Source organism: Saccopteryx bilineata, chromosome 7, assembly GCF_036850765.1.
Source record: "Saccopteryx bilineata isolate mSacBil1 chromosome 7, mSacBil1_pri_phased_curated, whole genome shotgun sequence".
In the NCBI taxonomy this organism is placed as follows: Eukaryota; Metazoa; Chordata; class Mammalia; order Chiroptera; family Emballonuridae; genus Saccopteryx; species Saccopteryx bilineata.
Window position 1 is genome coordinate 66,862,196 of NC_089496.1, and position 12,957 is coordinate 66,875,152.

Genomic DNA, 12,957 nt, shown 5'->3' on the forward strand with positions numbered 1-12,957 from the left:
CGTGTGCCTCCGGGACAGAGAGGCACCCAGGCCGCAGAGGCAGGAGCCCCGGAGGAAACGGAGGGGAGGCGGGTCGCACAGAGGTGTGGGAATCTGAGCTGGGTACTGGCAGGTCAGTAGGGGTTGTCCAGCGGGTAGAAGAAGTGTGAAAACACACAGGTTGTGTGGGAAAAGCTGAACACCATGCACTGGAAGGGGAGACAACTGACGAGAACAGCCGAGGACAGATAACATGCCAAAGACACGCTCAAACCCAGTTTGGCGCCTAGATCTTCAAGATGAGAAATTAGCGTCGGAAAGGGTCACCCAGCCGAGGACAGATAACATGCCAAAGACACGCTCAAACCCAGTTTGGCGCCTAGATCTTCAAGATAAGAAATTAGCCTCGGAAAGGGTCACCTTGCACCGTTACAGAAATCGCACTGGCTGCAGTGTGGAAGACAGACCACAAGGGGGCGACCCTGAACTGGGAGATCACTGAGCCAACTACCACCCTAGTCCAAGCAAGAGATGATGAGAAGGGCCCGTTGGCAGGGTAGCGCTGGTGTGGGTGCAGCAAAGGGGCCGGTGCCAGGGACACCTGGCAGGTAGGATTGGCATCATGTTTTGACACAGAAAACATGGAAAGCTGTAGGCTAGCAGACAACTATATAATTCAAGCCAAGAAGAAAAGAGCCAAAATAAACAAACAAATAAATAAAAAGGACAGTAGGAGGATGGACAGGTTGAGAAGCAAAAGGCAAAGGGAACTGAGTAGGGAAGAGGCTGAATTAATGTCAGAAAGTCTCATGTTTGGAAGTGGTCTTCCCTGATAAATGATTTTATAGCCTTTCTTTACATACTTCTGTTGACGGGGAGCTCATTACCTGCAGAGCCATCCTATTCCACTGAATACCCTGTACTCCAATCTTTCTCTCTGGCTCCATATACACAACTTCCTCTGAGTGTTTACTTTCATTTGCTCAGCGATGCTTGCTGGAAAGCCCTCTGGTTTAGCAAGAAGGGCACAGCGCAGCCCTCCCACCCTACAGATGGGAGGAGGTCCTTCCCTAGAGCAGAGGCTGAGAGCCACAGGGCAGGAACTCAGAGCAGAGACCATGTGTGGCTGCCCCCTCCCGCCCGCCCCGATGGCTGCCCGAGCCCCTCCCCCACTCCACCCCCCATGGCTGCCCGAGCCCCTCCCCCACTCCACCCCCCCATGGCTGCCCGAGCCCCTCCCCCACTCCACCCCCCATGGCTGCCTGAGGCTCCCCCCACTCCCCCCATGAAGATCACCCTACCGTGCTGTTGCAGCCAGCGAAGCAGGCAGACAGGTAGGTGATGCCATCGGACCCGCACACAGGAGTGAAGGAGTCGGTTTGGCATTCACAGTTTTTATTGCAGGGCGAGTAGGGGTCCAGGGCCGAGCCTGCCGCTGAGCTGGAAGAGAAGGAAACGCGGAACCGGTCAGAGAAGGCCGGTTTCCGATAGGACCCCCCCCTAGTGACACCCCTTCGCCCTCCGCTGGGATGAGTCACCCAGTGCCACCCCCTCCCTTCTCCTCCTCCACCCTTAACCTGCAGTCCTGCAAGACCCAGCTCAGAGTCTCCGCAGAGAGCCCTGCGGCCGCTCCCTGGGCTGTGGCGCCAGGCTGGGTGGGAGGCCTGCTTGCCCGGAGGAGAGAAGCCTCTCTCTATCGTTCCACCAATGTGCCTTCTGGGATGGCAACCTCAGGGGCTCTGCTCAGGGCCACCTCCTCCATGCTGCCTCTCCTGATTACCGCAGCCTCCACTGGCCTACACCGCTGGACACTCACGTTTCCCCTCCCTGGGTCAGTCCTGGCCTCCGTTCCAGTCCTCCCCAGCAAACAGCAAGCAAGCCTTGCGATGCTTAACAAACGGCTATGCCTAGCCCGCTTTAATAATTACTGTCTGCTTGATTGATTCAACTTCCTGTGAAAAATAACACTAGCATATTTTAAATTTTCTTCTGTACCGCAAAAGGCACTGTTACCTAGAGCAAGCAAACTGCAAAGAGGAGGAGGGTGGGAGGGGGCTTGTCGGGCTGCGAGGGGACAAAGTGTCCTTCCTCAGCCTCACTGTCCCCAGCTAAGCTCCTGGTGCTCGGAGCACTTCATAGCGGAGAATATGACGGTGACATCTGACAATTTACCCGTCAGTGCTATTCAAGGCACGACAGGTGCTACCTGCCTTACTCTCAGTATAACCCCACGGAGTTTACAGAGAAGAAACTGAGGCACACCCAGGTTAAGCTGCCTGCCCAAAGGTGCACAACTTATACATGGCAGTGCAGGGACAGGAAGTCTACTGACTCGGGCATAGCTGGCAGTGCGCCTGGAGCCGGAGCTTTTCTTTGTCCTTTTCTACTGAACAGTCACTTCGTCATAGCAGGGCCTGGGGCTTTAAGCTGCCGTAAGTTTACCTCCTGAGAGCCGGCACTGGAAGGGGTGGGGGTGCTTATCTACAAATACTGCCATTGGTGGCATGGGAGAACTGGAAGGCCGTGTTTTAGAGGGAGGGACTGTGTTGGGTGGAGATGGAAGAGGCCACGGTGTTGGCAGAGAAGGGGACGGAGGGGCCTATGGCGCCTTGTGCACCAGTGTGCATGAATTATGCACGGCTATACAGACAGCTGCCTCTACCCGTCTCCTCCCGTTTTTCTTTCTTGTCCTGGAGGAGTAGCAGATAAGCCCAGCTCTACTGTATCTTCTGGCTCAACTGCAGGAGCAGGCCTGGTGGCCTGCCTGGAGGAGAGACTGGCATGGAGAGGAACTGGTATCCTGCAGTCTTGATGCTCTGGGCTGGAGTCTCAAGGAGACTTCAGAGTCCCAGATAGAAAAAGGCAGAGCTGTCTACACCGGGTTTATAAGAATAATAACTACATCACAAGGAAAGCGGTCCCATAAAAACGAAGTTCCTTCTCTTCCTCGCTCCCTTCTCTCTTTTTCCTCCGTACCCCTGACACATATCAATTTCAACCCTGGGCCAGAGCCTGTAATTACTACGTGAGTGATGACAGCTTCCGAGAACCCAAGTACCGTCCAAGTCTACTCTGTCTCACATGAAACACTGAACTTTACAATTAAATTCATTATTATTTTCTATCTTCATATCATTCCTACAGTCAGAGGCCACAGTAGTCATCTGAGTCCTCTGGGGAATGATGTCCGGCCGTCTCCCCTGTCTCTCAGCCACCCTGGGAGAGAGCTGGTGAGGGACTGGTATGCCCTCTCCACCCAGGAGGGTCACACTGATCCTGTGACCTTGGGAGTGACGTGCAGAGGTGTCAGCCACTCTCGGCTCGTGGTCCCCAGGACAAAGCTGACTCCATGAACCAACCCGTGGGGACAGAGTCCTGGCTCGCTGGCAGACGGGGCAGGATCGGACAGTCCCGGTACTCACGTGTTTCCATAGGGAACAGTAACCCCAGCCACGGGGCCCGTGTCGCAGCCCAGGAAGAGAAAGGAGACGTAGCAAGCCGTGGACACCAGGTTGACAAGCATGGCCATCCGGATGGCCCCCAGGGCCGACAGGCTGAGCTTCTTCACCAGGAGGCCACCCAGGAAGATGCCCAGACAGGCACAGGGGATGGCGGTCATCCCTGGAGAGAGGCAGAGGGGTGGGAGGTGAGCAGGGAGACAGGCCACCCGGGCAGACGGAGTCCTCCTGAAGGGCCGAGGGCCGGCCCCCCAGAGCCCCAAAGTCCCGGTGGGGCCCTCATTTCCGTCCTGGGGGAGCTCACAGAAAACGGGGGAGACACACACCGAACAACTCAGTCCTTAGAGTCTCAGTGCCTCCACCTGATTGTGTGAAGCGGGGTCCCCGCACGGAGACGCAGCTGGTGGGGGTCAGCCAGAAGGCGGGGTCAGCCAGAAGGCGGGGTCAGCCAGAGCGGGACACGCATGCGCGTTAAAGGAAAGGAAGCACCAGGCAGCAGCGAATGCGCCCCCGCTCCGTGCACTTGACGTGTTGTGGGGATGGACTGACGTCCGTGTGGGGATTTCCATCCCCTCTTCTAATCAGGTAAGGAGTGCTTCACGGGAGGCTGTTTAACCACAGGCTCCACAACACGCCAGCCCGTGGAGACAGCGTTTAACTGGCTCCATGACTATTCCGTTGCATCAAACAAATAATATAGTTTGTGGCTGTCGGTGAGTAATTGGCATAAAAACATTTTTTCCCCTCTCCTATAAACTGAGCTATCTGCAAGGCAGCAGAGCCTTAAACCTCTAGTTGCTGATTCTCAGAGGACCCTGGGGTTTCAGGAGGACCAGAGGGTCCCAGGCACCCAGCCTCCTGTTTGGTTTGCTCTGGTCTGACCCCCTCCATCTAAAACTCGGCTTTAAATGACCGTGCGCATCATTTATCTGTGGGGCACGCTGTGCGTGGCCAAGTCCCCAGCCCGCCTCCTCCGTGCCAATCAACAGACCTCTAGGTCAGTCAGCTACATCTACCAGCTGCTAAGTGCTAAGCGGATACAAATTAATGTTAATAGTAGAGTAAGGAAAGTATAATCAGGGAGGCTGAGCTAGGTAAGAAAATAGCACAAGTTACATAAAAAAACAACTTTTAATCTTTGATGCTCTTGGAATACCTCGCTTGGTCCTCCTGCCCTGGGTATAGAAACGTCCTGGTGACCTAGCCCCTCAGAGCCCGTCTGTGCCCCCCCCCCGTCACATGACACCCTAACCACGCCCAGTTCTCCCCTTTCTCTCCCTGAACAGGCACTCTGGCTTTGCGGTTCCCCTTCTTCTTCTTCTTTTTAAATTTTTTTTGCATTTTTCCAAAGCTAGATACGGGGAGGCAGTGAGACAGACTCCCACATGCGCCCAACTGAGATCCACCCGGCATGCCCACCAGGGGGCGATGCTCTGCCCATCCGGGGTGTTGCTCTGTTGCATCCAGAGCCATTCTAGCGCCTGAGGCAGAGGCCACAGAGCCATCCTCAGCACCCGGGCCAACTTTGCTCCAATGGAGCCTTGGCTGCAGGAGGGGAAGAGAGAGACAGAGAGGAAGGAGAGGGGGAGGGGTGGAGAAGCAGATGGGTGCTTCTCCTGTGTGCTCTGGCCAGGAATCAAACCCAGGACTCCTGCACGCCAGGCCGACGCTCTACCACTGAGCCAACCAGCCAGGGCCTCCCCTTCCTCTTCTTGAACATTCTTGCCCCATGTCTTTACTTGGTTAGCTCCTCTCCTCTTCAGGGGACCCAGATCACCCCCTCCAGAATGGTCCCTGTACCCCGTACTGGGCTCCCCTACTCTCAGAAGCTGCCTGGTTTATTTAAAAATTTTTATTGACTGATTATAGAGAAAGGAAGGGAGAGACAGAAAGACAGAAACATCGATCTGTTCCTGTATGTGCCCTGACTGGGGATCGAACCCACAACCTCTGTGTTTCAGGATGATGCTCTAACCGACCGAGCTATTCGGCCAGGGCGCTGCTCTGCTCATTTTCGGTTTTCCCGTTTCCTGTGTCTTCTCTCCCTACTGAGTGGCAGCTTCCTCGAGGACAGCACCCCTCCCTAGCCGTTCAGTCGACCATGTTCCCTGTGCCCAGTGTGGACAGCAAAGGGGCCGCAGACTGACCCGCATAAGCTCAGGGAGGCCTGCACGGTGGCCTTGCAGACTCAGAGACTGGGAGAGTGACCACACAGGATGGTCTGAACACTTCCCAGCTACAGACAGGTCACGATATGTGGTCCTGTCCTGGGATGGTGTCTTCCCTGATGAATTAACTACCTTCACTGAGCCCGTCTACTGCCTTTTCTCGTCTAGGATGACACACCTTTGGAATGTCAGGGTCATTTACGTTTTTTCAGGACCCTTCAATGTACAACCACTGCGCCAGAGCGGAGACCACAGTCCCCCCATTGTTGTCATGGTGCTAATCATTAACTGCTAACTACCCTGTACCCAGCAATGTGAAAGAGGCGTCTGTCCATGTCACTCATTACCCAGTCCAGAGGAGGCGTGTCTGTCCACGTCACTCATTACCCAGTCCAGAGGAGGCGTGTCTGTCCATGTCACTCATTACCCAGTCCAGAGGAGGCGTGTCTGTCCACGTCACTCATTACCCAGTCCAGAGGAGGCGTGTCTGTCCATGTCACTCATTACCCAGTCCAGAGGAGGCGTGTCTGTCCACGTCACTCATTACCCAGCCCAGAGGAGGCGTGTCTGTCCATGTCACTCATTACCCAGTCCAGAGGAGGCGTGTCTGTCCATGTCACTCATTACCCAGTCCAGAGGAGGCGTGTCTGTCCATGTCACTCATTACCCAGTCCAGAGATCCCCGCTCCGCTTTCTCCTGCCTCCCCATCTCTCAGCAGTGGGCACCGTGTAGCCCCTCCCGTCTTCCCCTTGGACTCTGATGTATAAAGTAAATGGTGAAACCGCTGTTTTCCAGAGCGTTTTCTCAATCCGTGGAGATTTTGTTTCCCGGCAATTACTGTCAGTTTGGCTCAAGTAAACTTTCAAAATTCTTACAGGTTTGGGCATCTCTTACATTGACCTCGGCATGGTGCCCAGTACAGCAGATGACTCTGGGGATGGATGAGGTGGCGAGCAGACAGAATCTCTGTGAATGAACACTATGTTCCATCCGCGAACGAGAGAGAGAGAGAGAAAGAAAGAGGGGGAGAGAGAGAGAGAGAGAAAGAAAGAGGGGGAGAGAGAGAGAGAGAGAGAGAAAGAAAGAGGGAGGGAGACAGACAGAACACAGGCTCACACTTTGTTTCATTTCCAGACAGACACAGTGGGAGGGCTGCCTTGGCAAGGATGGTAACTATGACAATGGAGGTCTGGGTACCTTCTCTGCAAGCCGTCCTCAACCCCCCACACACACACACACCCCCGCCCCAATGTGAGGCTTTAACATTCGGGCTGGTCTCAGAACCTTCCTGGAACTCTGTCCACATTGGTAACCTATGCAGATAGAGTCCTTTTATCCTCACACATAAATCAATGCATTCCGCCCCAGAATCATCGCGGTTGCTCCTTTCTGAATTCTGCCCCATTTGCTGATGACTTCCTGGGTGGCCCAGAGCCCTGCGCTGATGCTCAAACCTTGGCGTCTGTTCCCAGTGCCTATCTGTCCCCTAAAGGCCACTACCAGTCCCCCTTGCAGCCAGACCCCCGGAGTCCACACTGACGGGAGTGAAGCCGGGGGCAGGACACAGGGGGCTGCCTCTCATACCATGTGCACGGTGGCGGGCAGGGTCCACCCACCCGGAGCTCTAACAGACAGAGGTCACTGGGGAAGCAACAGCACAAGAAGTCAATACCCCTTTTTAGACCTTCTGCTCTGAAAACTATTGATCTGTTTGTCGACAGAAAACTGAGGAATCTGATCTTAAACTGAAGACAACCTCAACATCCAAGCAACTGTGCAAATGTAATCAAAATTTAAGGAACAGCGGCAAAATAAAATCAGGAAGTGAGCGATCAACTCCTCGAGCACATTGGAAGGCGAAGCCGGAGCAACACTAGTTGCAATGAAGAAGTTACAACTTTAATTATAAAGAGATACAGTCGCCCTATCTCTGACAAGCAGATATTAGAGGACTGCCTGCGCCTTTTGCTAATCACTTTTAGAAGAAATACTTATAAAGTAGCGGTTGGGAAAGAGTTACTAATAAGAAAGAAAGAAAAAAAAAAAAAAGAAAAGGCTTGTTCTACCCAAGTGGCTCCCAGGGAGACATGCTATGATCTGGCCACATCATTGTGGTTGGGTTTTATTTTTTTACGTCCTATAAAGTGCCAAAGCTTAAGGGAACAGCCGATGATTTTTGCATTTCTTAGCATCCCTGTCACAGCTCAAATCGAGCTTAAAACATACCCAGCAGCCCAGGGGGCTTCCTTGAGCCCCACCCCCACGTGGTAGTTTCTCTCCAAGGGGAACCACCATTCTGGCCCATATCACTTTAAATCACTTTCCCTCTTTTCAACTCAAGTGTGTGTGTGTGTGTGTGTGTGTGTGTGTGTGTGTCTGACGCCTTCCCACTGTCAAATTCAACCACACCGAGGCACGCATCAAAGTTCTTGCTTCCTCACATGGTGTGACAGTCCAGTGTGTGAACATTTTATAAATTATTTACCACTCTATTGCTGACAGACATTTGGGCTGTTTCCAGGTTGGGGCTATTATGCATAAAGCTGCTCTGAATACTGTTGCATATGGGTCTATCAGTGAGGGTCTAAATGCTCATTTCTGTTGGGAATGTGCCCAGGAGTTGGGATAGTTCAATCTGAGCATAAGCATATGCTTAGCTTTATGGAGTTTTCCAAAATGCGTGTACCGCTCTGCCAGGCTCCGGCCGTGGAGGAGCACTCCAGGTGCTCCACAACCTCACCAGCACTTGGCAATGTTGGTCTGGAGGGTGCTGGCGGAGAGGCACCTGCCCTGCGGTCTCAGCATGCGTTTTCCTGATGCCTCAGGAGGGCCAGCTCTCCTGCATCTGTCCGCTGGCCATGGTGTGAAGGAACAGGAAGCACTGCTAAAGGAGAAGCCCCTTCCTCCCAGCAGGTGTGTGACTCCCACTGAACAGAGAAGAGGAGTCCACGGGCTGGGGCTCTCGGAAACACCCGGCCGACCTGGCAGATCCTGTGGCCACCCTCACGTGTCTCTCTCTCTGCGTGTCCCGGTCAGCCAAGCCCTCTGTTGGGCTGTTCACTCACAACCCTCTCCTTTCAGCAGATCACCTCTGTCTGCGCTTTCCCTCTGCTTGGAAACCTGCTTCATCGAGTCTTTCCTGCTGCAACAGAACTGCTCCCTAGCAACAGCACCATCCAGCTCCTCTCCCCCGACTCCGTAACCCTCACGATGGCCTCCCGCCTCCCTCCTCCCTCTTCTGCGAAGCACCAGGCGAGTGTCCTAAGGCCACTGCCCGTTCCTTCCCTCTGGTGGGCTGCTCTCCACACCATGGTACAGGGTGCCCTGTACCACTCCACGGACACGTCCCTGACACAGGCTGACGGTGTCCTGTACCACTCCACGGACACGTCCCTGACACAGGTACAGGGTGCCCTGTGCCACTCCACGGACACGTCCCTGACACAGGCTGAGGGTGCCCTGTGCCACTCCACGGACACGTCCCTGACTCAGGCTGAGGGTGCCCTGTGCCACTCCACGGACACGTCCCTGACTCACGCTGAGGGTGCCCTGTGCCACTCCACGGACACGTCCCTGACACAGGTACAGGGTGCCCTGTGCCACTCCACGGACACGTCCCTGACACAGGTACAGGGTGCCCTGTGCCACTCCACGGACACGTCCCTGACACAGGCTGAGGGTGCCCTGTGCCACTCCACGGACACGTCCCTGACACAGGCTGAGGGTGCCCTGTGCCACTCCATGGACACGTCCCTGACACGGGCTGAGGGTGCCCTGTGCCACTCCACGGACACGTCCCTGACTCGGGCTGAGGGTGCCCTGTGCCACTCCACGGACACGTCCCTGACACGGGCTGAGGGTGCCCTGTGCCACTCCACGGACACGTCCCTGACTCGGGCTGAGGGTGCCCTGTGCCACTCCACGGACACGTCCCTGACTCAGGCTGAGGGTGCCCTGTGCCACTCCACGGACACGTCCCTGACTCAGGCTGAGGGTGCCCTGTGCCACTCCACGGACACGTCCCTGACTCAGGCTGAGGGTGCCCTGTGCCACTCCACGGACACGTCCCTGACACAGGCTGAGGGTGCCCTGTGCCACTCCACGGACACGTCCCTGACTCAGGCTGAGGGTGCCCTGTGCCACTCCACGGACACGTCCCTGACACAGGTACAGGGTGCCCTGTGCCACTCCACGGACACGTCCCTGACTCAGGCTGAGGGTGCCCTGTGCCACTCCATGGACACGTCCCTGACACGGGCTGAAGGTGCCCTGTGCCACTCCACGGACACGTCCCTGACTCAGGCTGAGGGTGCCCTGTGCCACTCCACGGACACGTCCCTGACTCAGGCTGAGGGTGCCCTGTGCCACTCCACGGACACGTCCCTGACACAGGCTGAGGGTGCCCTGTGCCACTCCACGGACACGTCCCTGACTCAGGCTGAGGGTGCCCTGTGCCACTCCACGGACACGTCCCTGACACAGGCTGAGGGTGCCCTGTGCCACTCCACGGACACGTCCCTGACTCAGGCTGAGGGTGCCCTGTGCCACTCCATGGACACGTCCCTGACACGGGCTGAGGGTGCCCTGTGCCACTCCACGGACACGTCCCTGACACGGGCTGAGGGTGCCCTGTGCCACTCCACGGACACGTCCCTGACTCACGCTGAGGGTGCCCTGTGCCACTCCACGGACACGTCCCTGACACAGGCTGAGGGTGCCCTGTGCCACTCCACGGACACGTCCCTGACACGGGCTGAGGGTGCCCTGTGCCACTCCACGGACACATCCCTGACACAGGCTGAGGGTGCCCTGTGCCACTCCATGGACACGTCCCTGACACAGGCTGAGGGTGCCCTGTGCCACTCCACGGACACGTCCCTGACACAGGTACAGGGTGGCCTGGTGGTTAAAGCTGAGGGGGGCGCAGGAGCTCCCACTGCTCGTGCGCCCACCCTGCTGACAACTCTGTGCCCTGAGTCGTCTCCTCCCGGACTCCTGTGATGCAGGGGTTTCTCTTGGGCGCTGCTTCAGCTTCTCTAGCTGCCTCTGTTTCCCCCCAGCTGGTGCTGCCCCCTTCCTTCCCATCCTCACGACCAGCTGCACACGGATGCAACCAGACCTCTGTCACCGACGCCGAACCTCTCGAGTTCTCCACTGAGCGCAGGACCACCGCGCAGACACACCCCAGCACCGCATGCTCGGCAGCGCTAAGTCAGACTCGTCACCTTTCTCTGCGACCTGCTTCTTCTCTGTGTTCCCACGTTTCCAGCCAGAAATCTGGGGCTCGCCCCTAACGCTTCCCTCCCTGTTACAACTGGGGGACCCATTCCTCGCTCGCATTGGTAACACCGGTTCTCACGAGGGAAAGGTGGCTCTCGTTAGCATGGCCACTACAAATAACTGGGGGCCGATACCTGTTGTCTACTGTGGGTAAGGATGGTGGGGCCGTGAGCTTGAGGAAGGGGTGTCGCGATCCATTAGTCACGTCCTCCACAGGCACGTGGATGGAAAGGGAGCGTGCAGCCTCCTAGTTCTGTACTCGCCGCCACGGGGTTCACGCTGCCCGGAAAACCCTTGCTTTTTACCAAAGCCCGCTGACCTCTCCAGGCCCCCCTCGATTTCCCTTTCCTTCACCACATCTGCCCCCCAGTTCTCCGGTTCACACCAGTCTCCCCACTCCCCTACCTGTGCCAAGGCTGCCTGCACACGTTTGGTGTTTCAGGTCTTTGCTCTGAGGCACGTGGCGCGATCACCGGAGGTGGGCTGGTCTTACCCCGCCACACGTTCTGAAACCCTGCCGCGCGGGGACCACGTGCACGGCCGCTGCTGCGGGGAGTGGCCTCCTGCATTCCCGTCGTGTTTATTACAAGCGCGACGGCCTCCCCTGCACCCTTCCCGGGGGACTGCCGCGCACACTCACCGAGCAGCTGGTTGGCAGAAGACGTGGTGAGGTTGAACTGCTGCTCCAGGTATTTCCCCAGGAAGGCGGCAAAGCCGGCCACCACCGCGATCTCCATGCAGGCAGCCAGGATGATGCAGGTGAACACGGGGTTGGAGAGCAGGTGCTTGGTGACCTTGGGGATCACTGCGGGGGACAGAGAGAGAAGCAGAGAGCCAAGGTCACATACACTGCACTCCCACGGCCCCTTCCTGTCACACGTCTGCCTGCCTGCCTCCGTGTCACCCGTCAAGAGCATCCGGAGTCACCCGGTCCTTCACCTGGAAGTCACCCATCACCAGGAAAACTCTGGCTTCCAAATATATGCTGGTATTTCCCAGAGAAGCTGACAGCTACTAAAACAGGAGAGATGATAACATGCCTTTTACTGCATTTTCCTGGAAACACTAAAATATTTTATAAGCAATCACAACTTATTTCCATTCCCCCCCCCAAAAGGAGTCTGGGGTTTGTTTCTCAAAAAGGAAAATATAACTTAATTATATATTATAAATTAGAAATGTATAACTATGTGCTACCAACATATCTAAGAGTGTATATACATATATATACATCTGTGATTAGTATTTATAACTGTATATATGTGTGCTAAAGAATATAGTTAATCTTCGGCAGTTTCCAGAAAGAAATGAAATTCTAGGGCCCTCCCTATATAGTTATAAAAATATTCAGTCCCTCCCTGTCGCTACATCACAGCCATCTCCCTGGACAAGGCCACCCCCTCCCTTGGGGGAGAGCCCAAACAACCCAACCAGGGGCCCACTTTTCATTCTGATCCAACGTACCCATTCCTTTACAAGGTAGCCACTGGCATCGGCTCAAATCACGTTCCTGCTCCAAACTCCACCAAGGACCAAACCCATATCCAGTGTGCGGGCCAATGGTCTGGCCCTCGGCCCTCTGACCAGACCCCCTACCATGCCGCGCCCCCCGCCGGTCCATGCCGCCAGCTGGGGCTGTTTCCCATTGTAAGGTCGGTGGATGGGGGCATGGTGACATAGGGACTCAGACCCGCCTACTTTGGCTAGGACCACCCACAATCAAGCCCGCCAAGGGAAGCTTCCCAGGAACCATTTGGAAAGAAGCGATCGTCTGCCAGCCAGTGAAATTTCACCACGTCATAGTAGCTCCACCTCCCTAGAGGGACCCTTTAAATATCTGCCACGCGGTTTAATCTTTGCAACTTCCCTAGCCTCCATTTTCTCTATCTTTTCTTTCCTTGGGGCCAGGGAACCTTGCCGGGCGGGGTGTGCGCTCTGTACTCAATAAAGCCGTTTATTATTTCACACTTTGTGGTTCCGAGCCCTCTTCCTTCCTTCTCGGCGGGGAAAAATACCTTACACCCATGAGCACCCAGCCCTCTGCACCAGGGCTGCTCCCTCGCACGGCGAC

The 12,957-nt window shown here is 55.8% G+C and overlaps 1 protein-coding gene across 2 annotated transcripts in view; it reads right to left on the reverse strand.

The window, feature by feature from the left end:
* The window catches only part of SLCO3A1 (solute carrier organic anion transporter family member 3A1), a 278,228-nt gene that overhangs the window by 27,630 nt on the left and 237,641 nt on the right, over positions 1 to 12,957 (reverse strand). For both annotated transcript variants that reach the window (XM_066238910.1, XM_066238909.1), the window contains exons 5-7: positions 11,527 to 11,691; positions 3,402 to 3,600; positions 1,281 to 1,419 (exon numbers count right to left, since the gene is read on the reverse strand). In XM_066238910.1, the coding sequence (XP_066095007.1) occupies positions 1,281 to 1,419; positions 3,402 to 3,600; positions 11,527 to 11,691 (503 nt within the window). The remainder of the gene's footprint in view (positions 1 to 1,280; positions 1,420 to 3,401; positions 3,601 to 11,526; positions 11,692 to 12,957) is intronic.